The sequence below is a fragment of the Microchirus variegatus genome (genome assembly GCF_963457635.1).
Source record: "Microchirus variegatus genome assembly, chromosome: 20".
NCBI lineage: Eukaryota > Metazoa > Chordata > Actinopteri > Pleuronectiformes > Soleidae > Microchirus > Microchirus variegatus.
In genome coordinates this window covers 6,704,469-6,731,973 of record NC_139821.1, presented here as the reverse complement: position 1 = coordinate 6,731,973, position 27,505 = coordinate 6,704,469, and the positions used below count along the sequence as shown (strand labels likewise).

General features: G+C 43.0%; 1 protein-coding gene across 1 annotated transcript in view; it reads left to right on the top strand.

Annotated features, from left to right (window-relative positions):
- pcloa (piccolo presynaptic cytomatrix protein a) overlaps positions 1 to 27,505 on the top strand; it is a gene marked incomplete at both ends in the record, with an annotated part of 46,414 nt that overhangs the window by 18,007 nt on the left and 902 nt on the right. Inside the window, 21 exons of the mRNA XM_083907307.1 lie at positions 1,102 to 5,119; positions 5,471 to 7,008; positions 7,591 to 9,655; positions 10,870 to 10,917; positions 11,337 to 11,419; positions 11,545 to 11,620; positions 12,350 to 12,475; positions 15,574 to 15,682; positions 15,881 to 15,958; positions 16,401 to 16,584; positions 16,911 to 16,961; positions 17,082 to 17,212; positions 19,227 to 19,253; positions 20,684 to 20,777; positions 21,857 to 21,928; positions 22,007 to 22,253; positions 24,167 to 24,352; positions 25,007 to 25,148; positions 25,231 to 25,292; positions 26,309 to 26,443; positions 27,358 to 27,503. Coding sequence (XP_083763433.1) covers positions 1,102 to 5,119; positions 5,471 to 7,008; positions 7,591 to 9,655; positions 10,870 to 10,917; positions 11,337 to 11,419; positions 11,545 to 11,620; positions 12,350 to 12,475; positions 15,574 to 15,682; positions 15,881 to 15,958; positions 16,401 to 16,584; positions 16,911 to 16,961; positions 17,082 to 17,212; positions 19,227 to 19,253; positions 20,684 to 20,777; positions 21,857 to 21,928; positions 22,007 to 22,253; positions 24,167 to 24,352; positions 25,007 to 25,148; positions 25,231 to 25,292; positions 26,309 to 26,443; positions 27,358 to 27,503 — 9,618 coding nt within the window. The remainder of the gene's footprint in view (positions 1 to 1,101; positions 5,120 to 5,470; positions 7,009 to 7,590; positions 9,656 to 10,869; positions 10,918 to 11,336; positions 11,420 to 11,544; positions 11,621 to 12,349; positions 12,476 to 15,573; positions 15,683 to 15,880; positions 15,959 to 16,400; positions 16,585 to 16,910; positions 16,962 to 17,081; positions 17,213 to 19,226; positions 19,254 to 20,683; positions 20,778 to 21,856; positions 21,929 to 22,006; positions 22,254 to 24,166; positions 24,353 to 25,006; positions 25,149 to 25,230; positions 25,293 to 26,308; positions 26,444 to 27,357; positions 27,504 to 27,505) is intronic.

The window sequence follows — 27,505 nt, the reverse complement described above, 5'->3', positions numbered from 1 at the left end:
CAGAAAGATGAAAAGCAAACACCAATAGATGGCGTATTAAAAGCAAATAATGAGTCAGAGGGAGCAGTGGTTATGACTCTTCAACCACATACTAATTTTCAAATGCAGGAAATGGTCAGTATCGCAGAGTCGGTGCATAGTGCAGAGATGGATTTGGCCTTAGCTGTGTCTAGTGACACTAACGTAGACATAGAAAATCCCCATGAGGTAGAGAGGGAGACTTTGCAGCTGACAGACAGCAATAAGACTCTGCTTGAGAAGGCGTCTGTGCTGTCAGTCAAAGAGAATGAGGCAAAAATGGACCAAAAAGAAAGTGAATCACAACCTGTTATTGGCAACATCCAAGAGAATATTTGTTCATCAGAGGCTGGCGGAGTCTGTGACAAAGACTTCACTGCACTGTCTGATGTAGGAGAGAATGCAAAATCAAAGAAAGAAATACCACCGACAGATGTCGAACGCAGAGGTGCGTCTGTAGTTGCTTCAGTTCCCGTAGCACTGCGTGAAATTCCAGTCTCTGTAGTTAGTGAGCAAAACACACACCCAAACCAGGAGAGCACTAATATGGAGGAGAACAAGGAGGTCTTGTTCAGCCTCTTGGAAAAGCCCGGTGATGAAGACGCAGTTCCGGAGGTGATCACAGTATTTAGCACACGTAGTAACAGCTTTATCTTTGAGGAAATGTTAGCGCATTAACGTTAACGCATGACACGTTTCCATGACGACTGAAGGAAAAAGACGCGTGACATCATGTTTACAGGCTGCTGCACCGGAGTCCAGGCAACATTTACCAGTTAGCGCCTTTAGCTCGCCTACAGTCGAACTGGAGCGGCCTGTTTATTAAACGAAAAGAGCAGCGCTACAAATAACCAGCGTAGTTAACGCGTCATGCGTTAACGTGCCCAGCACTACTTTATTCTGATGTTCAACACTTTTTACGTTGAGAGGTAATTTATGGAAATGATTGACTTGGCAATGCTTTGTAATTAATACACAAGCTAAGACAAACTGCTTCTAAAGATTGTGTACACATTTCTACTATTTCTACTACTTCCAATAATGATTAACTTTTATTTCTGTCTCTCTATTTCAATCTTACAGTTAAAAAAGCTGGAGCCTGGAGAAAAACAAATGGCTCCAATGGACAGCGGTCCCACCAGCCCGTCAGATATAGCGAAGCTGGAAAATACAGTCCTTCCCATTCTTGAGGCAAAGACGAGCACCCAACCCAAGGACGAGGAAGAGAAACTAACAAACACTCTCAAGACGAGACGTAAAATAGAGGTGATTCCTCTCTCGCCTGACTCGCCAAGCTCAGAAGAGGACAGGGAACTTTTTCAGACGAATACCAAAGCTACTACAAAGAAAAAGCTCCTTGTGCCCATGGATTTAAAGGCAGATTCTTTGGACGACAGCAGCGAAAGCTACGAAAAAGGAAGTCCTCTGTCAGGGGACGATGAGGAATTTATCCGAAAACAGATCATCGAAATGAGTGAGAATGAGGACGCTTCCCCCTCTGATGAGGAAAACCTGATCCGACGAAAGATCAGAGAGAATGAAAAGAAACAAATGGAACAGGAGAAGACGGGGTCTGTGGAAAGGAGCGCATCGGGAAAAGCCAGACGACTAACCAAGAAAAGCAGTATAAGTCCTGATGATGGAGAAGACAAAAAACTAATTGGTTTATTGCAGAAAACAGATGGAGCAGAGATAAAAACAGAGGAAAATCAAAGGGGTACGGCAGTTCGCAAATTCCAAAATATGGACCTAAATGCAACCAGTAGCCCTGTGCGCATAACCAATGACGAAAGAGAACCTGAAATGGAAAGCCTCACAGACTCTCCAGATGATAGGTCCAGAGGTGAGGGGTCATCCAGTCTACATGCATCAAGCTTCACACCTGGGACGTCCCCGACATCCCTGTCGTCACTGGACGAAGACAGTGACAGCAGCAGTCCCAGTCGTATCCGTTCCGATGAGGGTAAACAACACAGGAAAGCCAAACACAGACAACCTGGTCAAATGTTGCCAACTATCGAAGACTCTTCTGAGGAGGAGGAATTACGGGAGGAAGAGGATCTGCTGAGGGAGCAAGAGAAACAGAGGAGCTCAGCAAAAAAGTCCAAAAAGGACAAAGAAGAGATTCGAGGCCAGAGACGGCGAGAGCGCTCCAAGACACCACCAAGCAATCTGTCGCCGATCGAAGATGCGTCACCCACTGAAGAACTCAGACAAGAAGCAGAAATGGAGGAGATCAGACGATCGTCCTGCTCTGATTTCTCCCCGAGTATCGACTCAGATCCTGAAGGGTTTGAAATATATGCTGCAAAGATTGCAGCTGTTCAGAAAACATATAAACTGCCTACATCGGTATCTCTTCATTCCCCAACGGATGATCAATATACCGACAAACAGAAAAAAACTCTCAAATCTGCTGATGAGGCTTATGAAGAAATCATACTGAGAGCTAAGTCTCCAACATTTGACACCGGTGAAGTTCAACCAGAAAAGGAGTCCCTTTACGGAGGCATGCTCATTGAAGACTATGCATACGCATCTCTGATTGACAATTCAGCAGCTGATTTGGATGAGCCCGAGAAAATTATTGTTCCTGCTCAGCCTAAAATGCTGAGATCACCGGATGAAGTGTATGAGGACATGATCAAAAAGAGGAAGGAATTCATGAAGCTAGAGCAGGAATATCAAAATATGCAGCCCACGCAGAAAAGCAGTAATCCAGAAATTGTAGTACAATCAGCTGAAAATATGCTCTCTAAAAGCAGTGAAGTAACCCTTAGCAAAGATGGAAGACCCCTGTTAGATGCTGAAGCTGCCTATGAAGAGCTAATGAAAAGAGTTCTGACTCCAGGTACAAGTCCAACTCAGCAGGAGGGAGTGGAAGCCAGTGAATCTAGACCAGCGCTCCACCCCATCCCAGACTTAAAGGTGACACAGTGCTCCTCAGGAGAGGTGTCCTCTGATGACGAGTATGTAATTAATAAGGAGGAGAGCGTAACTGCACAACCAGACGTGACCTCGGCAAAAGAAACAGAACATGTAACAGTATTTTGTGAATCCCCATCACCGACAAATCCGCAACCTTACACCACAATCACACAATCCCAGGCTGATGTTGTGGACTTATCTAGTCCTCACCCAAAAATGTCGAACCCAGTGATCGTGAGTGTGTCACCATTGCCCACAGTCCCCCAGTACACACCCAGTATTTCAAGTGTAGTGTCAACTGCCCCGCCTGTGCCCCCTAAGCCAAGCGTACTGTATAGGGCTAATTCTCAGGAAAATGCAGATGTACCAGTTGCACCACCGCTGCCCCCTCCCACACCACCAAAACCCACAGTTTTTCCCAGAAAACCCCCGGTTCCACTTCCACCTCAGGCTTCAGCAGCTCCAATCATACCAGAGACAGTGGTCATGACTTCAGCCCAAGGACTGCCCACGAGACAAACAGTTATACCAACATACAAACCTCATGTTCCCCCTCCTGTTCCCCCAAAGCCATCAATTTCTGCTGGGGGTGGTGAAAGGCCAGGACATGGTGTCAAACCACCAATCGCACCAAAGCCTGCCTCACAGCCGTCTTCACCTGCCCATGCCCCACATTCATCAAGGCCCACTGTACTTCCTACTGGTCCTACTGACATAGTTCTGAATCTGGGCCCCTCCTGTGAGAGCAAGCCATTTCAACCCTCACCAAAGTCTCCTTCTTCTCCAAGGTATGCCAGCAGTCTCCGTGACACATACGTGGTGATCACACTGCCATCTCAGCCAAGCTCTCCAGTCGAAGGTATCTCAACTCAAGCTCCCTCTGGGTTTGACCCAGAATCCCCTTTACATCTAACTCAGACCCAAAGCTATAATCTACCACAGCATCAACCTCAAACAACCCCTACTCAAACAACGAGGGTGCCTCTTGCCTACACGCGAGTCACGGAGTCTATTGAAAATCAAGAGATTTGTAACTCAGACAAACGTATATCTAGCTCTTGTCACATAATTGAAGCTATATCTGCCTCAGCCCGGCCACCTGTTGTTATGCCTAACCTCATATCTCAAGTAGTCACCACAGAAGTCCAGAGGACGACTGTATCTGTTGTTCATGAAAGGACACCACCACCAGTGCCAGCTCCAAGGGCAAATGGTATACCAATAAACATGGAGAAACGTAAGCCTCAACTGCCTGCACAGAATGGACAGTCACTCCAACATTCTGATGTGGTTGATCTTAGGACTATGAAACTGGACCCAGAATCAGACTTCAATGGTGTGGATCTGTCTGCTGGCCCAGACTCAAGACATGTCAGTCGTCAGAACAGCGCAGTGCAGTCGCCTGTGGTCAACCTCAGCGCTGACTCATCTACTGTCTCTATCGTGACTGATAGCATCACCATTGTGACCTGTTCTGCAACGATTCAGCAATGTGACAACACAGACACCTCGCAAACATCTTCAGTTCCCCTTCAGCTGACAAAAAATAAAGTGTTTGAACCCGTTTCTCAGATTATATACCGGCCAATCGATTCTCAGCCCTCCACACATGTTGGTACAGAGATCCCAATTAACCTCACGGTAGGATCAAGTACATGCGTAGGAACTTTCCAGACCAACCCTGTCACGATCGCACCGTCTTGTGCTGCAAGTTGTGTTGCCAATGGATTAACAACGGGTACAGCCACAGTAGCTGGAGCTGTGGACCTTAGCACCTCAAAACCATTCAGCACTATGGTATCAGTCGAAGGTTCTTCGGCAGAAGTGGTAACAGCTGTAGTCACGGATGACGATGGAAAACCAGTGGATCTCACTGCAGGAAAAAGAGCTGTATGCTGTGACGTTGTATATAATCTCCCATTTGCTGGAAGCTGTGCTACGCAGCAGCCTACTACACCTCTGCCAGAAGACCGTTTTGGATATCGAGACGACCATTACCAGTATGACCGATCACCGTATGGAATGAGAGGGTTTGGTGGAATTAAACCATCAATGTCAGACACTAACCTAGCAGAAGCTGGCCTGTTCCTTTATAAGAGTAAGAACAGCTATAATTTCAGTGGCACCACTGACGGTGCAGTAGATCTTACCTCAACAAAGATATCCGATGCAGGTCAGTGCAGTGACATTGCAGACCTGTCACTTAAATGTTACTTTGAACTGCCGCCACTTATTCACGGCTAATGTGGCAAAACTTTTTTGTTTGTTTTTGCTTTTTTTGTTTTTGTTTAGCATGGACAATTCAGTTTCCCCTTTTTTAAATTTTGTTCTGTCGTTATACTTTTGCATGTGCCTGCATGCTATTACTGTACATATTGTATATGTTGCATCTCTCAGCACTGGATAATTTTTTTTTTTTTTCCTTTTTCCACATTTTTTATCATTTGGATATGGCATGGCTTGCTTCAACATTGAAAGTATCTGCATTATATGGACTCAACTGATATTTTGTGACTCTTGACAGGTGAAGCTGTTGACTACTCCAAGAAAGGGAATTACGCAGGAATGACAATTCCACCCTATTCTCAAGCTGGAGTTACAAGTGCTGTTGGTACACTCTTTGGTACAAGCAGTGTATTGAGGTCTTCAAATGGGGTGGTCTATTCCTCTGTTGCAGCACCAATTCCATCTACATATGCCATTACCACTCAACCTGGCTCCATCTTTAGCACAACATACAACACCCTGTCAGGTATGCATACCAGCGACACAATGCCATCACTGTCCAACCTCAAGAACTTGCCACTTACACGGTCCCAGAGTTTCCTGTCTACTATCTCCACTGCTGCAACAGAAGAACAAGGAGATGCCCCGCTAAATCTAGAAATAGCTAGAGGAGGTACTACCTCTGGCAGTTCAGTCACCAGGGCAACTTCTTTGTCCCTTGACGCTTACACTGATGCATCCCTGGAGGCTATCGCTGCTTCACTGGAAGCTCTGTCTTCACCCATGGTCCCAGGGGATGGCCAATATCAGGCAGAACGTGAGAGGTTAGAGATGGAGAAACTCAAGCAGCACTGCCTGGCAGAAGAATTAGAGAGGGAGCGTCAGGAGATCCAGCGGTTTCGTGAGCAAGAACAGCTCCTGGTGCAAAAAGAATTGGAGGAGCTGCAGGCCATGAAGCAGCATATTTTGACCCAACAAGAAGACGAAAGACAGGCTCATTTAATGATGCAAAAAGAAACGTATGCCCAGCAACAACAGCAGCTTGAGCAGATTCAAAGACTACAAGAGCAATTACGTTTACAATTGGAAGAGCAAAAGTTTCATCAGTTGTACCCAGCAGGGGAAATACAAGGGCATGGCTTTCAGGAGGCAATTGTCCTTGGACCTGATGGCACAGTGCTGTCCAGAAAAATCACAGACAGTGGTTGCCAGACAGATGAAGAGGATGACGCCGTGAGCAAAGCCTACACAGCAGGAAGAAAAAAGAAAAGTGCTAAAAAGAGTGTTGACAGTTGTGTTCAAACTGACGACGAGGATCAAGAAGAGTGGGAAGCTCAGACCAGAAATCGACAAAGCAGGCCACGAACGGCCAGGGGTGATAGGGGAGGGCAGTCAGAGATGTCTCTTCAAGCCCATACTGAAATATCTATTCAAACAGATGAAGAGGGCAACATTAGAATGGACACCAGGATGGAACTGTCCGACTCTGAAAGGACCTCACCAAAGAAACGACCTACCCCCTTAGATATAGGCCAGTCTCCTAACCTCAACGTTGATTCCTCTTCACTTCATGCCCCTCTTAAATCTCCAAAAGTGCTCTATTCACCTGTATCCCCATGTATATCCCCTAGCAAATCCCTTGAGTTTGTTTCTTGTGAGAAATCACTGAGTGATACAAGCCCACAAAAGCTAAGAGGAGGTGCGGAGACATTGAAGGCCTCTCCAGGGAGTCCTAGGGGGCCAAAAGCAATACAGAGATCCATGTCTGACCCAAAGCCGATGAGTCCAACAGGAGACGAAAATTCAATGTCTACCCAGTGTGGTGATGGCTTTACTGTAAGTACTATCACTTTTATCACTATCACAATTTAAAATGTTTTCCAGCTTTCAACAAAGAGGATTTTATAGGAATGCCATGGCAATATCACAAAGAGCTTTTATTTTTTTAACAGATACACATATTGTGTATAGTAGAATTTGGCTTTAGAACAAGAACACACAATACATTTGTAAAGTGCTATGATTAATGACAGTTCGCAACACAATATGATTAAAATTTTCTGACTTGCATATAAATATGACATATTTAGGGAAATTGAGACTCTGTCGATAGTATACATATATTCCTCCAGGACTTCATGGGTATGTCTGTATGAGAATATCGGGCTGCGGAGCTCTATAGAGGTTCATTACAAATACTTCTTAGGAGACTGTGGTTTTGAAAGTGCAATTTAAGTACAGGTTTAGTCATAACCAACCTATGCTTTCCATAAGCCTTTAGATTGATGTATAATCCTGATGAATAATCAATAGTTTGTGTTGTGTTTTTGGTGGGAACATATAACCCCCTTTAGGAGTTTTCTTTTTAAAATTCTGAAGACTACATAACCAGATAATTGTATTATTTTTCCCTTGTAGGACAAAGGATCTGGTGGCACACCAACAGGCACTCAAAAGAAGGTGAAGAGGACGCTCCCCAATCCACCATCAGAGGATGAGTCAACAACCACTGGCCAGACGGCATACACTACTGGTTCTGCCCGCCGAAGAATGTGCCGCAACTCCAACATGGCACGTGCAAAGATCCTACAAGACATTGATCGGGAACTAAATATGGTGGAACGTGAGTCGTCCAAGCTCCGCAAAAGACAGGCAGAGCTGGATGAGGAGGAGAAAGAGATTGATGCCAAGCTTAGGTACTTGGAGATGGGCATCAATCGCAGGAAAGATGCACTGCTGATAGAGAGAGAGAAAAGAGAAAGGGCGTATTTACAGAGTGTTGCTGAAGACAGGGATTATATGTCGGACAGTGAAGTTAGTAACATCAGAGAGGCAAGAGGTGGCCGTGGAGGTGGTGAAGATGAGGAGATTGAAAGTCACGGTCTGGAACGGCCCAGGACAGCTCCTCAGACAGATTTAGATGACTTTGTCCCACCTCAAACCAAGCACGAGTATGGAAAATACTCTGAGTATCAATACCCTCAAAGCCAGTACCAGACTCTTTACCAGACTCCCCAGTCCTACCAGTCTCATTCCATCTATTCCTCTGTCCCCTCACTCACTAGTGCCCAGCAGCAGAGTTATCATCAAATGCTGCTGTTGCAGCAAAAAGCTGCCAGACAAGCAGCCCTCCTCTCAGAGCTGGATGCAACAAAATATGAGATCATTAGTCGCCAACCTGATGCCACATCATCCGCTTACCTGGGAGTGAAGTATGACAAATATGGCAACCATCTTGACCTCAGAGCCTTGGATGTTGGAAGTATGGCAAGTAGCCCCATGTCAGCCATCTCTGATTCCTATTACACAGATGTAGATCATCATACACCTCGGAGTTATATGCTGTTGGAGGATGCTGCAGAACTAGCGAAGAGTTCAACAGGTCTGTCTTCATCATATAGTCTGGCTGAGAGGGAGCTAGCCAAGGCAGAGAAGCTGCTGCGAAGGAGTGCTGCAGATTTGGGGTCGACTGACTACCTGGGATCCACCTCCAGGCTCCATACGTATGGAAAGACCCCTGATGAAGAGGATACAATGGAGGAACCATATGAACTGAAACTGCTGAAGCAGCAGCTCAAACAAGAGTTCAGGAGAAGTACAGGTGGGACAGAAAACTTGGAACAACTGACAGGTCTGTCCCAGCACTACTATACCCCAAGCACTGGCATCTCCAGTTACTCCCAAAGACAATATCCAAAGTTGGAAAAGTATAGCATCAGTCGACTTACTCTTGAGAAGCAAGCTGCTAAACAACTCCCAGCATCTATGCTGTACCAAAAGCAAAAGACTCCACTCTTAGAACCCAAAATATCGTCCAAATACTCCTCTATTACAGACAGCAGAGGTCTGGAAACAGACTATACAAGTTATCTAGGGTCTACCAGTGCATCTCAAAGATCCAGTCGGCTTATGCAGGATGAGATTACCTTTGGTCTCCGTAAGAATATTGCAGAGCAGCAAAAATATCTTGGGTCAACTTTAGGTGCCAACTTGGCTGGATCACTTAATTTGGGCCAGAGCTTGGGTTTGGACTCTGCTTATCCCAGTGGTAGTCGCTCAAGACCCGCGTCGAGGCCTACGTCTTGCTACGGCTTGGACTTGTCTCTCAAAAGGGACCCTTCCAGCAATTCACTGAGGCTAAAAGGGGATGGAGAATCATCAGATATATCAAGTTTCCAAACACCTTCTGGTCGCACCAAACCCACAAGCCTTCCTATTGTGCAAAGTGGGCGTGGCCGAATACCCATCGTCGCCCAGAACTCGGAGGAAGAGAGCCCTTTGAGTCCTGTTGGTCAGCCTATGGGCATGGCCCGAGCATCAGCTGGACCTCTGCCACCCATCTCGGCTGATTCAAGGGACCAGTTTGGGTCTTGCCTGTCTCTGCAGGACTCCCAGCAACAGCAGCATATTAGGGAGGAGCCAACAAGGGGTAGGGGTTATGTACTTCTGGATGATCTTCAGGGCAACATGTCAGATAGCGAAGGTAAAAAACTGATTTATCACACTGTCATTCTTTCCTTCTTTCATGTTTCATCCTTGAGAGCGTCTTTTTCTGTTTTGTCTTGCATGCATTTAGTACTACTAATAATTTGCTGTTTCTGTGCATTTACTAAATGTCTGCATGCGTCTAATTTTTTCTCTGTTCACATTTAAATAAAACCTGGGTGAATCTGTTGTGCATGCATGCCTTTGTATATTTTCCTGTATGTCTTATAGGACGTGCTTGTATGCTTGAACTGTGTTTCTGCCTGTGTTACAATTATATTCAAGATATATTCATTCCCTTTATTATTAACTGCATGTCACTGAAGAGTCTAACTTTCCATTATAGATACATTTTGTTAGAAGATGGGGCTTTGGGCAGTCCATATAATATTTAGAGAATGCTGACATTTTCTTCTTCCTTAAGATCATTTTTGAATCCAACGATATTAACATCCCAGAACTTAGAAAATTGATAAGTTATTAAGTGCCTCCCCTTTTGAAATCATCAACTATCAAGTCAGTTCTAAAATTACTCTTCAAACCACCAGTAGATTATGTTTTTGGAAACATGTAATACATTTTGGATGTGTAGTGTCTGTAATAGATATTATTACTGTAGATCATAATCACATTTAATGTCATAAACACTTGTGCGAGTTTAGTTGTAAGGACACCAAACGATAGGCAAGATGATAAAGAAATAGTCATAGTAGTGAAACCTTGATGTTATGGTTATCAGTTTCAACACTGGTATGAATAAAGTATAAAACTTGCATGTTGCTTGTTGTGCAGTCTTGCTTGTATGTGTTATGGTACGTCATGCTTTATGTTGCATGGACAGTTACGTCTATTACTCTTCTCATACAATGTCTTTACACTACATCCTTTCTTAAAGGGATTACTGCCTCACATTATTCAAAGGGATTATCAGCTTCAGTTTTTTCCCAGATTTTGCGAAAAGTTGTTGTGCATATAATTGTTTACTAAATTCTCCTCTTTGAATAGTTCTCATCAGTAAAAGCAAATATTCTTTATTATATACAGTATAAACACTGTAGATATTAGTGCATACTCCAAGCCAAGAGCAGGGCTTTCATGACTTGTCTCACTTGACACTTTTGAGGTACCTTGAATGCTACAGTACTTGTTTTTGCATACATTTATATGGATCACATAAGTTGCAATAAAAAAAAACATTTGCCTTGATTCCAGCCCTAAGTGATTCCCTGATGGCTTTGAACAGAGATGATGCAACCCATGGTAGAGTATTAATTCAGTTCTTAAGTCATCCATCCGCTAACACATTAACCTGCACCACCAAGTTAAACGCAGTAGTCTATAAAATGATCACTACAGTAAATGTTGGGAAGGTTTTAAAAAATTAAATCTGGTTTACAAATATTTGGAAAGAAATACATTTGTCTTCTGAACAAAATGGGAAATGATGTGAAATAAACCCAGCATTTACCTTCATATACATTTCCACACAATAGGTTATTCTATTATAAACACCATACTAATATTTCATCCCATAAATTCTGCAGAATGTATAATCACTTATTAGTGAAATAATAAACATGTTAATCAAACCCATCCTTTCCAGTAGGATGAGAGAAGTCTAGGTTCTGATAGTGGTTCTGAAGAAGTGCTTGTTTTTATGTTTCTTTTTCCGCCTGAAGCCTACCACCTTAGACGAGAAGAGACGGACTGGTTTGACAAACCGAGGAACGGACGTGTGGAGAATGGACAAGACAAGAGACAGGTGAAACGGAAAGAAAGCATAAACACCTACAAACTATAGAATATGTTGAATCTTGCAAAGAATCCATGCAAAGAGTTAACTATTTGCCATTTACATGACATCTCACCATTGTGTATGGACCGCAGGGAAAAGTCCCACACTACCCCTTCCCTCACCTCAGGGTCAAACTGCAGAGGGATCCCAAAGACCGCAGTGTCTCAGGTAAAGTACCACTGTTTGCTCAATTATTTAATTCTATAATGACAACGTCAACATGCTGTTGACTGATGATGCATGCGTTAGATTGCATTGGCACCATTGCTTACTCACTGCATTCAATACGTTTGAATATGACTGATCTAAAAGCAGATTTTGAGTGATTTAAACGTGACAAAGACACAGTATATCATTGAATTCACAAAGCACCACTAGTATGAATCGTGGGTTTTTACTGTATTGACTTGGAAATTCAGGCCAAACCTCAACAAACTGGCGAGTCACTTCCCCTGCCGTTACGTTCCATCACACCAGTCCTCCAGGCACAAAGCAGGCAGACATTTCATTTCCTGGCTTCCCATTTGATTTGGCTCTTCTCCATGCTCATCAGTCATTGCTGTGCTCAAAATGGCGTATCCTTCACACTCAGGATTATCTAACGCAATTAGCAAACGGGCCACAAAGGAAGCACTCGTTTATAAGGGCCTTGTGCTGAACATTTTTTTGCCTTAATCCTTTTGTTCTTGCAAAATAAGTAAGGCTTTTTTTCTGTCTAGATGTCAACTATCAACATCTGCAGTGCATCCAAATCAATAGTAAACAACAATTTATTAATAATACGACACTTCGCATCTCCAAATATGTCCTTTTAGGTGTGTCTCTGTGATGACATAATGTTGGAGGTCACAGATTTATACATTTTGGGACTCACCAGTCAGTTTTTAACATGAATAGGAAATGGTCTGGGAATCCGTGTGGTTGGAGGGAAAGAGGTCCCCGGCAGTAACGGAGCCATTGGAGCATATGTTGCCAAAGTCCTACCTGGTGGAGCTGCAGAACAAACAGGAAAGATTCTCGAAGGTATGTTAGCCACGTTCAATTTCCCTTTGTGTAAATTGTTAAAGCAAAGGTGACGGAATCACAAATCAGCACGTATGTCATGTATTTCTTCAACTGGTTTCATAGTGTGGCATTTAAAAAAAAATATATATATATATATACACAAGTATATATGAAGCCGCCAATTAGCTTAGCTTAGCAAAGCGGGAACCAGCTTACCTGTACAGTCCAAAGTTCATAGTCTGTCGGTACACAGTTCATACTTATTTTGTTATTATTTAATTAACACAAACATTAAAGTGAATGAACATTTTACACTTGTTTAGTAGTAAGAGTTGCTGATAGCTAACGGTTTCCTCCTGTCTCCAGGTTTGTATAAGCTAAGATAACGAGCTATTGACTATTGCGTCCACGTTAGCGAAATGAGAGTGATATTGACCTTCTCTTATAAATATTGGCAAGAAAGTAAATACACAATACAGGTATATATTGCATAAAATTCTAATCTAAAATATTTAGCCATCTCATGGACATGTTTAGCTATTGAATAACTGAATGTTTTGAGAGAAACACAGTAAGAGGGTTTATTCAAAGCTAAGCTAACAAGTTATTTACTAGTTACTTTAGGGAAATGAGAATACTATTGCCGTCATCAGAGTATTGACAAAGGGGGAGTTTTCTCAAAGCTAAGCTAATAAGCTGTTTACTAGTTTTACACAAAGCTAAGCTAACAAGCTAGTTTTGAGGTTACTTTAGGGACATGAAGATGTGTGAGTGTGCATATTATACTTGAATACATACAGTTATAAATATATAACTGTATATATTTGTATATCCAAGTGCCTTTCCAATGAGAGACACTGACAAAGAGGGGGATTGTGCGCTTAGCTAAGCTAACCCGCTATTGGCTGTATCTTAAAAGTTATTGTAGTAAACAAGAGCGATAACAACCTCCTCGCATATTATTATCGTCAAGTAACTTATCAATTTAAGATATTAAGACATGTGATTTGCATGTTTAGCTACTGTATAGTAACCCTCTTATTCTTAATGCCGTCTCAGTGAGGAAAAGCTGCATGTTGTGTACTGTACATTCATAAGAGGCCTCTCTATGATGTGTGATTTTTCCCTTCTTACCTTTTCTATACCTCCCTAACACCAGCACCTGAAGATAAATTAGTGTGCGGTTTATTAACAGGAGCACACTTTCATGAGGTGTTATTGATTTCACATGAGGAGCTCTGGGAGCGGTTAACCCTTTCACCTACGTGGTCCATCTGTCTGCTCGTGCCCCTTTAATCTCTGTGGTGAGACACGTTGAAGCTGTCAGACAATTGGTAAAAGCTGTGGCCCGGGCCTTTTTTTGAAGCTGACACAATGTTGATGTATGGATGCTGAGATAAGGAGAGAAAAAATACTGCTGAGTATGGGCCTTGGATAGTGTGTGTACGTGTATGTGTGTGTGTGATCCATCTGTCTGTGCCTTGTGGATGTGTCTCTCTTTGTATGAGTGTGGGTGACACTTTTCTGTTCTTGTCTGTGTCTTCTTCCTTTTCCTTTTCTCTCGCTCTCCTGTCACGTTGTTAGTGTCTCCTTTTATTTCCCTGTTTGTCTCTCCACATCCTCATCAGCACATTCTGAAATAGCTGAAGGGAACTCCTTATAATGAAAAGTTGAAGATGGAAAATGAAATCTAAATATATTAATATTATTAGACTAAACAAAGGATGTAATATGTACAGTGCTGAAGAAATGTATTAGACCACCTGTCATAAAAATGAGAAAAATTTCAAAAATGCAATTTATACCCAAATTTGACGATGAAAGTATGTCAACACTCGACCACTAAAACAGGAATGCAAGTAAATAACTATAATTTGACATCTTAGTCAATAAATAATTATGTGCTTTACTAGGATTTTTTGTAAAACAGTAAATTAGGAAATTCATGGTTAATAATAATTATATTTTAGCATTAAAATTATAATTTCAGCTGTAGAGCTTCTACATACTTTTGTATTAACCATCACAGAAACATAAACATGATTTTGATCATTCATGCTGTTAATTTAATGCAGCTGTGGGTATTCGTTAAGCACTGTAATTGTTCCAAAATCATGACAGATGCATATGTTAGTGTAAAATAGAGGTTAAATATGTAAATGTGCTCATTACCAAGAGCCTCTTTTTAACTGGAACATTTCAACCCATACGTTTTCTGGTTAGGGCTGTATGTGCTCGTCTCATCATAAACCATCTAAATCATTAACATCTATCTGTTTCGCTCGACTCAGTGTCACACTGTGCTCCGCTCCTGCTGCCATAATAGCGTTTCCCATCCATCACTGTTCAGCCTGAAGCACAGAGAAAGCTCTCTATGCTACAATACCACCACATAATCCCAACGTCGGGATGCATCTGTGGTGTCGTTCGGCCCTGCAAGGACAACTCCGTCCATGATGATAACACCCATAACTCTGTCATCTACGCTCAGCACAAAGGCTGCCAAAGTACTTTCTTTTTACGCCCAGTGGGAACACACGGCGTCTCGCTCTCTGTGTGGTGTGAATATGGAGAAACGCTGTCAGTGTCGGAATGTGTATTTGTACTGATTTGATGAATAACTTTCATGCAGCGAGAGAGTACCGCCACAAGCCCAAGACCCTCTTGATGAGCTGTTTCAACCTGTGTAAGTCCTGCCAGTGTGCAGGGTGTGTGCTTTGGATTGGGTTTGCTGTGCTGTGTGGAGTTAAATACGTTAAAAACAAAAGCAGACGAGGAGGAAAACACTCTCTGCATCGTGTGTGTGTGCAAAAACAAGAGGAAGCCATTTTCTGGGTTCATCTTTACTGTGTTTGCTTTGTCGCACGGCCGCTGTTTGGTGCTGTCACCAACATTTATCTCTCTAGTTTTTGGCTCGCAGTCAAACGCACATGTCGGGTGAGTGCTTGTTTTCCTCTCGCAAGGATTAGTCGCCGCAAATCAAAAAAAGGTTGGATGTTTCGACCATGAACTGGCTGCTCATTCTCGCCCTGAACATGAATTTATGTTTTATGAGAATGAATGAAGTCCCTTTTATTTGTTGTTGTTAAGGATATCTCTATTTAAATTGTGCACAGGAATGCAAGTCCTGGAGTGGAATGGTGTTCTTCTGACGGGGAAAACATACGAAGAAGTGCAGGGCCTTGTTGGACAGCCGTGTAACGATGCAGAATTGTGTGTCAGACTGTGAGTTTAACCTTTATATTTTATGAAACCGTTCTCTATATAATTATATATTAGCATACTGTGTCTTCCTTGGTTTTTCAAGCAAATTCAAGAGTAACTATCGCCCAAATTGCATTGTTTTGCTTTCATGGCATTGGTTCATTATTTAAAGCACTGTATATGACATGTTATATTTCTCTTTTTTTTATTATTATTCAGGGATCTCAACATGCTTGCCGAGTCTGAGGGTTCCCAGCAACTGGATTACCAGGACCACAGCAAAAGCAAGTTACAAGTGTTTGTTTTCTCCTCAATTCTACACGGCCTATGCTGTGTATTGCAACACTAAATGTGTGTAAATTGTACGTATTTCATGTATTTTTTCAACTGGTTTCAAAGTGTGCCGCTTCAAAAAGTAAATAGTAAATATGAAGCCGCTAATTAGCTTAGCTTAGTACAGTTAGTGCCTTTCCAGTGAGAGTATTGACGAAGGGGGAGTTGCTCATAGCTAAGCTAGCAAGCTATGTACTAGTTTTGAAGTTACTTTAGGGAAATGAGAATAATATTGCCGTCATCTTGTACATATTGTCTACAAAGTTATGTGTGTATTTACTTGAATGATCTACAGGAAGTGTCTTTCCAGTGAGAGAAACAGACAAAGGGGGGGTTTACTCATTATCTATGTAGGATTGTGTGATGGTGATGCTATCGTGTGTACGTACACCGTTGTAGGTGACAGACCTCCCAGGTCTCCCGGCGTCGATCCGAAGCAGCTGGCGGCGGAGCTGCAGAAAGTGTCACAGCAGCAGGCTCCCACGTCCACGTCCACCTCTTCCTCAGGTCAGGTAACCACCACCTCCGCCACCTCCAGCCCCGCACAGCCCGGATCGCCGTCCGTCGGCAAGAAACGCCACAGCAGCAAGGCGAGTCGAGATTCCCAGATTGCAGTTTATCCCAGAGGCATCCTATACTGTACCAAATGGAGGAATTAAACTACATTTCCACAATAAATCATAGTTACCGTGTTTCCCGACCCTGAAAGTCAGCTGCACCTTATTCAAAATGAATTCTGCACAAATGCATCAATTCTTAAGACTTTAACTTTAACAGTTTAGCCCCAAGCACAGCATTAACTATAGTAATAGTACAGAAAGTACACAGTGGACAGTGTGAACACCCACCACTAAACGTACACCTACATATTTTTATTGGCAGGAGCTGAACATGTTTGCTTTTCATTCTTTGCCAGACTGCAGAGGGAACAAAGACTCCATCCCATCCCATCTCTGGAGAGATACAGGTGAATATTTCACCTAATATTCAAGTTTAAAATGTGGTTATTTTAGTTTAGTTTTCACCCTGTCGTCCCTTGTCGGTGTTCTCGTACCTAAATTCATTCACTTGTCTTTTCTTTGCACAGCTTCAAATCCACTATGACAAGCAACTCGGGAACCTGATCGTTCACGTCCTTCAGGCCAGAAATCTCGCCCCGCGGGACAACAACGGCTACTCTGACCCATTTGTTAAAGTGTATCTCCTGCCAGGGAGAGGGTGAGTCAAGGGTGTTGGCACAACTCAAATAGCTCAGGACAGGAACAGGAGGATCGTTTTTTTGGGATCAATGATGCAAAGTTAGAACAGTTTGAATAGATGGATGTGACATTTTTATCATTGTTTTCTGTCTTTTTGACGTGAGATTTTCGCCCGTTCACATCCAGGCTGCGCATGCAGCCACTTTGTTAAGCAGGGGAAACCTAATTTCCATTCATTTTAAAATCGATTTACAATTGATTTTGGCTCACCATGACATCTTTCGATGTGCAGCACGTGGCTTTTTCCCTTACGTATAAGTTCCACAGAGTCTTATATTTGACACTGCTCATCTAGGTTCATACGATGTCTGCATCCGCCCTCCTTAATTGCTGCTAAAAGACATAAACGATATGTAAACAATACTAAGAGTTTTAGTGTAGTTGCGTTGAGTTGATGGGTTGTTCCACTGTAGGTGAGAGTGCAGTCCAAATCAATAGTTCTCATATTTACTTGAAATTCAATCCAGGCTCCTTCATACATCCAGAGCTGCCGTCTCGCTGTGATTGCGCTTTAATGTAATTGACACTCCCACCTTCTTTGCTCTATGAGGTCCCTTGAGAGAGGTGTTTTTTTATTTATTTTTTTATTTCTTGTGATGATTTCCGATACAAGCAGTATAATATATGTCTGCGAGCAGGCGTTCAATTTCACACACACATGAAAAACATGACAGTGGAGGGTTCGGTTTAGGGCTGCACAATTCTTCTGCGTTTTATTTCATGAGCTGAAAATAAAAGATCTTATCCTGAGTGTATGCTGAAATTATTATTATTATTATTAGAAATAAATACAAAATGGATGGTGATGATGAAAACCCAGGTGGTAGTGACGAGAATCCCAAAACGCACTCGCAGGCAGTGCTGTAACCAGACTCCTGTGTTAAATAATGAGATTTTAGACATTACCTTTGCTAAATGTCGGTGATTAACCCACGTTTTCATGAACGTTAAGTCTTTTTAACGGATCTGCAGTTCGGCATTGTTCGGCTTTGGGATTCTCGTGCCTCTTCCTGTGACGGCACTCGCATTGTCCCCTGCTGGAAACGCGCCATGTGTCACTTGAGCAAATAACAACAATAAGCTATCATGCTTATAATCTTTCGTTCATGAGTGCAATAAACATTTCGATTTGCGTGGAAAAAAATCATGCCAGAGAATCCCGATTCACATTTTTCCCAGGAATCGTGCAGCCCCAGTCCAGTATCTTAATGCTAAGATGCTAACGTTACAAGAAGACCGGGTTATGGAAAGCGTGCACATTTAAGGGCACGTGTGTGCACATGCTGTATATGCTACATGTGTATACAGTAAGTACTGTACGTGGTCGATCGCAATACAGAGGCTTTTCAAGTGCATCGCTGATCTCTTGGCAACAACGTGGAGGTCGTAAAATATTTTCTTAGGGGTTACAAATACTGATTTATTTCACAGGAGCCAAAAAAAGGACAAAGAAAATGTTGGAATTATGCTTTTGGGGGCCGCATGTAAGTTAGGACATGCATGTGTGATGCATCTGCTGATTCTGTTACCTGGTATCATCATCACGTAGATGCCTGGTAACAAACCACTGCATCCTTGAAACACTATAATGAAGATGGCACTAACAACAAAAAGCGTTGTCCCAGCTGAAGTGGAATTTGTGTTCGACGATAAAGCCTGAGTGAGGCTCAGATCCAGATCTCCACTCCTGTTGCCAAACGATGTGACCTGAAAGCTCTCTTGTACGCACACACATGATGTTCATGACGCACTTAAGCACAAACTCAACACCACTGCAGCACACCACACCTCGCTCTTGCCCCCTAAATACACAATTAAATGAATCAAACTTTAAACAACAGTAATCCCTCCCCTCCTCCCTTCCCACACACACGCACTCACCGTCCACAGACACTCTCTGACCCCGACCCTCCCTCTGACCATTGTTTCTGTATTTTGTTCTTTATATTTAATGCATGCTGGACCCCCCTCAGTCAGGTCATGGTTGTCCAGAATGCCAGGTATGTGACTTGCCCACTTTGGCACTTTGGTTCTGTTTTGGTTGAGATTTGGTTGTCTTGATTTGGTTTGTAAAAGCTCGTTGTTTTTGTATAACTAGTGATAAGCTTTTTCTGATAAAAGTCATGTAGCTCAAAGTCCCCTCAGTGTGAACCTAATGCACCCCCACCCACCTTGTTCCCACGTTCACGTAATGACTGTGACTCACCTTTATGCATTTTTGAGACAGAAAAATCCCTAAATATTAACAACTACAACTAACCACAAAATAACAAACAGTCCTCCTTCAAATCAACACTTCTTTGTTTTCCTGTTAAAACGTCTGTTCTGTTAAGTTTTAAACCTCAACGTTTTGAACGTGACATCCTTTAGTTTGTCCCTGTTTTGTGATGAAAAAGTGACGTCCCCCAACGTATTGTATTGTATTTTTTTGATTCCCTGCCCCACGTTTCAGCACACACACACTCCCCATCCATCCCATTATTTTCCCCAGTACATGGTCAATCTGTGCTCGTCTTTATCGGACTAACTCTTGACAAACTAAAACCAAACCCTGCAAGCACTGCAAAAAACATCCATATTCAACGAGTTATTCGTTAAAAATTCCACTAAGTCCTCAAAACGGGTGAAAATAAAGTAAGTCAGTGAAATCAAAATCATTGTCTTCAGGTCCAGTGTGTGACATTTAGACGTTATACTACCCTTAAATATAAGTTAATATGCTTTTAAATTTGTGAAGAGCATGTTAGCGGCATTAGCGACGACAACACTAACACACGTGCAAGACGTCATATTTACGTTACTCCAGATTGTTAAAATGAGTAATGCTAAACTTTAAAAACATACATAGTGCACAGGAACGCTAGTTATTTGTATTATTCGCTGCTCTTTTCCTTTAATAAATAGACCTAACTGGTAAAGGGTGCCTAGATATGACGTCACACGTGTCTTTTTCCTGTCAGTCGTCATGGAAACGCGTATTACATTAACTGCCCAGCACTCTTTTAAATGAAGCTGTTTGGGAACAAAACAAAAACAAAGGTATCATCTGCAATTCCACTATTTGATGTTACTACATTTTAAACACTGGACCTCCTTTAAATGGTTAAAAATCAATCAGAAATGAGTTCTTTTCCGCTGGCGTACATTTTCACTTGTTTAAGGACGTCCAATTTGTTGTGAGAGACATTCGAAATGGACTTTTTTGCAGCCCTAAGTCTGACATCGTCTGACACCCTGCTGTCCATGCACGCAGGCCCCCATGCATTGTTACCGTCCCAACAATGTTCACCACATTCATTCTCTCCCCCCCTCTCTCTCTCTACTGTGCTGTGTACATAATCTGTTGCCCTCTCTGCGTTCTGGTCGTCCACAAACACGCGCAACACTCGCATGTCTGTGACCAGTGTTTTTACCATGTGTTCCCCCTCAGTGCTGAGAACAAGAGGAGGTCCAAGCACGCCGGCAAGAGTCTCAACCCTGAGTGGAACCAGACGGTCATCTATAAGAACATCCATCTGGAACAGGTACTCTGTGTGTGTGCGTTATCAGACATGTGTACTGTATGTGTGTGTGTGGGTGTACAGGTTACAGGTTCAGCTGCTTCGTGGTATACATGAGGTATACGTGATTTTTGAATTCATGCCATTTTATTCTGACTTTTTTTCTTTCAGATTTCTGACTTTTTCCTTAATCTCAGTATTCATGCCGTTTTATTGACACTTTTTCTCAAAATTCTGACTTTACTCTTGAAATCTGACTTTTCCCTTGATCTCAGAATTCTGATTTTAATCTCAGAATTCTGACTATTTCTTTAATCTAAGAATTCTTGACTTTTTTCTCAGAATTCTGACTCATCTCAGGATTCTTGAGTTTTTCTTTAATCTCAGAATTCTGACATTTTATTTGAATCTCAGAATTCTGTCTTTTACTTGAATCGCAGAATTATGACTTTTTCTTTAATCTCAGAATTATGATTTTTTTAAATGAAATGAATTATGAATTATGACTTAAAATCAGAAGTCGATTCAAAATTCTGATTAAAGTCAGAGATTAATGACTGACTTTATTCTCGGAATTATGACTTCTCTGCATTCTGAATGTATTATAATTATGAAAATATTCTTTATCTTTAATCTTATTTTCTTGTTACTACACCAAAACTCCCACAGGGATCCCTTGAACGATGACAAAACTGCCAGTAAAACTGATTCTATTATGCATTACATGTTTTCTTTGGAGATTGTATTTAAAATAGTTTGTAGTAGTAGACAAGTATAACTCGACATGAAATAACCGCGAGAACAAATACAAATGGCTCTGTTTCAATATCTTACAAGTGGAAAAAAAAGCATAGCAGGAAAAAATATGGGCTCTTCCGTGTTGGCACGTCGCTGACTTGTACTGAGGCCAGCAGTTTTAGTAGAGCTGATGAAAATGCCATTGGGATTTAATTATAAGACAGTAGATCATATTTTAAACTCATTGGACCTGACACAATAATGTGTGAACTCCTCAGTGACTGCTGTGGTTTATTTTACAGCTTTATGATCAGTTTCTATGACAATACTCTGTAAATATCACTGTGTGTGTGTGTGTGTTCCAGCTGAGGAAGAAGACGCTGGAAGTGAGCGTGTGGGACTACGACAAGTGCTCTTCTAATGATTTCTTAGGCGAGGTAAACCTCTCTCCTGCTATATTGGTTTAGGCTGAACAGTGTCCTCCCAACATATGTTGATTAAACCTCTGTGCCCAGGTCCTCATCGATCTGTCCAACACAACCCAGCTGGACAACACGCCGCGGTGGCTGCCGCTGAAGGAGCAGAGCGAGGGCGACCACCACCGGCGCTCCCACTCCAGCCAGGGCCGACACGGCTCCTCCAAACCGTCCTCGCAGCATTCCTCGCCCAAAACCACCGGCTCCTCGCACGACATTCACGAATCGCCGAAGTCGTCGGTCATCAAGAGTCGAAGCCACGGGGTTTTTCCCGATCCGGCGAAGGGTAGGACAAATTTTGACTTCCTTTTTCCCTGCTCAACTCTATTCCCCTCATTCCTTTAGCGGCCTGTATTCTTCAAACTTCCTCTTCCTGTCACTACTTTTTTAAACCTCTATCTCAGTGTTTCCTCCTGTTTTTCCTCCTCTCAAAGTACTTTTCTCTGGCCCATTTTCGTTCACCCATCGTAGCTTCAGCTTCATGCTTTTTTGCTTTTTCTCGTTGTCCCGTTTTCTTGGTTGCCACTCAGCTCAAGCTCGGAGGCCTAGCCTTAGCTTCCCGCTATCTTCCTTCTAACGCAGAGGGCAGAGGAAGGCTTTGAATGATCCCCTCTTTTTTAATTAAAGAAACAATTTAGCGAGAATCCTTCCATCCTGGTAACCCTAACCCTAGTCACCACCAATGCTACTCAAAAGATAACAGCCTCAGGTCGCTAAAATAAAAGATAGATTTTTTGGGTAATATGGTGAATCTGGTTCTTTTAGACATGCAGGTGCCCACTATCGAGAAATCTCACAGTAGCCCCGGCACGTCGAAGCCTTCCCTGTCCGAGGGCCACAGCCACAGCCACGGACACAGCCAGCACTCTCGCTTGCACGGCGCTTCGCGCTCCGGCAAAAGCGCCGCGCGGCAACAACAACACCACCACCAAGACGGCGGCACTGGAAATGCCTCCTCCTCCGCCGCCGCTGCCGCCATAGCGACGGGCGATGCCCCACAGCAGTCACAGCTGCCGCAACGCCTCCAACCAAGTAAACCAAGACGCAAATAAAGCCTACGCAGCATGGCCTCCTCGCACTCATCTGTTCTACCTTCTGTTGAGTTATTTCTTTTCCCCCGTTCCTTATAGTTTCCTTTTCTGCTTTTCTTACACCCTCTGGTCCTCTTCCTCGTGGTGTTGACGGTGTGTGTGTGTGTGTGTGTGTGTGTGTGTGTGTGTGTGTGTGTGTGTGTGTGTGTGTGTGTGTGTGTGTGTGTGTGTGTGTGTGTGTGTGTGTGTGTGTGTGTGTGTGTGTGTGTGTGTGTGTGTGTGTGTGTGTGTGTGTGTGTGTGTGTGTGTGTGTGTGTGTGTGTGTCAGCCTCCCACTGCTTCTCTTCTGTATGTACTGTGTATGTAGAGCCAGTACCTTCACGTGTACTGTAGCACACTGTCTTCCCTCAGTTTTATTCAACCTAAAGAGGCATAAAAGGAAAAGGCCAGTTCTGACCATTTAAAAACACATTTAAGCTTATTTTTTAAAAAACAGTACATAGGCTGAAGAGAAGACATGATGATATTAGTGTTTTAATCGTTCTTAAAATTGAGGGAAAACCCAGAAAAGACCAGTTTTGACGGCTTAAAAACCTTACAGTTAAAAGTTTAGATGAGTAGCATCTATTTAAAATATGAAATTAACATAATATTTTGGATTTATTCATCCAATTTTCAAAAGAGAAGAAAGTTGCAACCCACTCCTTTATTTTATTTTTGTTATTATTTTTATTTTTTTTATTTTTTTTTATTTCAACAAGCAATGACCAGCCTTCCTGAAGCTCCTCCTCCTCCACTCCTCTACTAAAATGGCTGTGCATGCAGTCCACTCCCTCCTCCTCCCTTCTTCTTCTTCTTTTTTTTCTGTGTTTGAATAACCACCGGATTACCCACAATGCACCTCAGTCGATGCTGCACACAGGGCGGGGAGGGACCAAAAAAATGTGCACCGCACACTGTGGCTGCATGCTGTGATTTGACAGTCAAGCTGGTTGCCGTGGTGAAGATAAACTGCTCTCTGAATCTTCATCTTGCTCCTCCTCCTCCTCCTCCCATCCTTCCATCTTGAACTTCCTGGCGTTAAACCCCGCCTCCTCCTCCTCCTCCCCCTTACACCACCACTGACATCTGACCTGCTGCACCTCCTTCTGAAACTAAACACGTCCAGGCCAAAGAGGCCGCCTCTCACTGACGCACCAGAGGCACAGCGTCGCGGGCGTGCTCACCATTCAGAGAGCGCAGCCAGATTGGCTGCCCGCCGCCACCGCCGCGTCGGCCAATGGGAGCCAGGCGGACGGCAGACACCTGACGCTCAGGAAAGCCGTGTCAGAAGAGAGGCCGCAGAGCACCGGAGGTGAGAGTTTAACCCCTCCTCCAAAGAGGCGAAAGAGAGAGAGGAGGCGATTCTACTAACGCACACCTGCAGAAACAAAGAGAGGAGTCTTTAAATCGAATTTTAAACAAAGTCACCACAGGATTCATGCGGCGAGGCACGTTTCCTTCACGGCTACCAACACGGCTCACTAATACCACGTTATTGAACTGGTATCAGTGAGCTTTCATTGATGCAGCCCTGAAAGAAATAGAAAAACATGGATCCTTCTTTTTCACCACGCATCTCATTCATAAAATCATTCAAACATTACATTTTAAACACGTCGTGTCCAACACACACTTTAAAATCCTCCTTAAACGATTAGACGATTATCAGTAGTCCATACAGTAAACTAACAAAATGTCACGTGCCTCTTGTTCGGTCTGCATTTGCATATCTGTGTCTTTTACATGTGAGTCTTGTCTTTGTCTGAGAGAAAGAATCCAAGTGTTTGTCCTCGATGTTTGTGTGCTGCTCCTCATTGCTTCACACAGGTCTTGGCTGCTTTAAATGAGACTCTAAGGTTTTAGTTGCCGGGGCAGAGGCGCACTTTTTTCTCTTCCCCATCCCTCGTCTCCGTTCTTTCGTCCTCGTATTAACATTCTTTTTTACGGTCGTGTCCTTACCACACAGCTCGCTCCAGCTACAGATCGGGTGACGCCCCCGTCACCGCGGCCTCGCTGGACAGCGGCCTGAGCGGCAGCGCCTACAGCTTGCTGGACGAAGACGCCGACATGAACGAAGTGGACAGCGCCATCTTCCAGGTGCCTCGATTGTGAGTTCAATATCGTTATTTTCTTTCTTTTAATTCAGGTATAAACGCACTATTAGTGTTTTAAAATTCCTCTCGTCTTCAGTGGAAAGATTCCGAACGGCACTGACGTCATGAAGTCATCGATGGGACACGGTGACGCTGAAGGTGAGGAGTTTTTTCAGACACAGAACAATGGCTGCTTTTTCAGTTAGACTCGTATTTCTTTACGTTAACACCATTGGATTATTGCTAATTTACCTCCTTGCTCGCTCCTTCCTGCCTGTGATGTTGTGACTCATGTAACCATGACTAATGCAGAGGTGTGAAGACCTTGAGGAGTAAAAAAAGAAAAGAAAGTCTCACTCTTGACTGCACATTTTTACCCTGTTAGTCTGCTCGTCGTCGTCGTCGTCCGCATCGAGGCCTTTTATGAACGTGTCTGTCTCTGTCACACACACACACACACACACACACAAGGCTCTTGTTGACTCAGCTTTCAAAAACTGTCATGTTCGCTGCTGCGTTGCCAAGGCAACTGCAGGTCAAGCGGAGCCGCTCATAACTTCCCCGACATCCTTGTTTGACAAATACAGTCAGACAGACAGCTGCTCGCAAGGCCATGTTTGATGCCACTCATGCACTCATTGTCCAGTAGAGGGCAGTCACAGACAGTAGATTTGAAGTACTGTAATACTTTATTTGATCAAGATTTAAGAGAAAGGAACGGTTGATAAGGAAAATTTTCCTAATGTTCCCCTAATGTTAGTTTTTGGTTTTTCGGTTCCCAGAAAATGACTTTATCACGACCTTCATACAACCTTTAAAGAACGTTCTCATGTTCCCCTAATGTTACCTTTATAAAACCTTTGGAGAACGTTCTCTTTTGGTTCCTAGAACTTTTCAGAACATTTCTCCAACCTTCATACAACCTTTCCTAGAACGTTGCCGTTTTCAGAACTTTTCTACAACCTTCGTACAACCTTTCCTAGAATGTTGCCCTAACATTACTTTTCTACAAATTCTCTTTTGGTTTCCAGAATGTTTCCCTAACGTTACTTTTCTACAACCTTTACAGAACGTTCTCTTTGTTTTCCAGAACTTTCCCCTAACTTAACTTTTCTACAACCTTCATACAACCGTTATGCCTTTAAACATTAACATAATTTGTGTGTGTGTCTTAGGTAAATCTCAGATCATGGGTGAGATAAAGATCGCTCTGAAGAAAGAGGTGAAGACGGAGGGCGAGCAATTGGTCCTTGAGATTCTCCAATGTCGCAACATCACCTACAAGTTCAAGTCTCCAGACCACCTGCCCGGTAATGGACAGTATCATCCCTGTGCACTTAAATGAATGAATAATAATTCTTCACAGTATTTAAGATCATTTCCTGTGATATACATCATCATTCCTAATATTGGACAGCTGGGGAAACCCACACAGACACCTGCCATCATCCAACAGGCCATGATCATCTTCGCCAGTTCTTCTAAATGCTGTGCGGCACATGTTGTCATCGTGTTTTCTGGGCAAAATTTTCTCTGCAAAGCAACAGAAGGAATATTATTCTTATATAATGTACTTTTAAAATGCCATGTTACAGATACCAATGCATTTTCCTGTTTACAGACTGTGTTTCATCACTTATTTTGGATTGTAAAGTTCATTTAAATTTAAGTTTGGGCTTAAAAATGCAACGTAACACCATTCATTGCAACTCGAGCCGTCTTGTAGGATTGAAAACTGGCGGCATGTTGGTGGTACCTAAGCGGTGATATCTGTTAACAGCCAGATTTACATGCAGGACATGTCGATTCAGCACTAGAAAGACTGACCAGTGGGTGTTCTCTGTGACTTCTTTTTCACGATTTTCCACCCACCTCTCTGCCTCCTCCTTCACACCAAATCCCAAATCCCAAAGCTGCCTGCCTTTTGTCTGACGAGCATTTGCTTGCAGTTGATTTCTGCACACAAAAAAGCTACTGTGTGGCTCGTCTGCAGTGCAGAATCTGCTGCACTGACTCATAGCATTAACACTTCAATGCTAATCTGCCGACGTGCATCTGTACCTTGTTTGGGAGGATTTAGGATCATGTCACAATACCCAGTTCTTCAGAGTTTGAGCTCTTTTGTTGCCCAAAAACCGGATTCTCCACCCACGTTTAAACACAACTTTGGTACAAAAGACTCTCGGCTTAACAGTGACGTTACATGCACATTGTGCGTCCACAGATCTGTACGTGAAGCTCTACGTGGTGAATATCGCCACCCAGAAAAGAATCATCAAGAAAAAGACCAGGGTGTGTCGACACGACCGAGAACCGTCTTTCAACGAGACCTTCCGCTTCTGTATGAACCCCACTGGACACGCTCTTCAGGT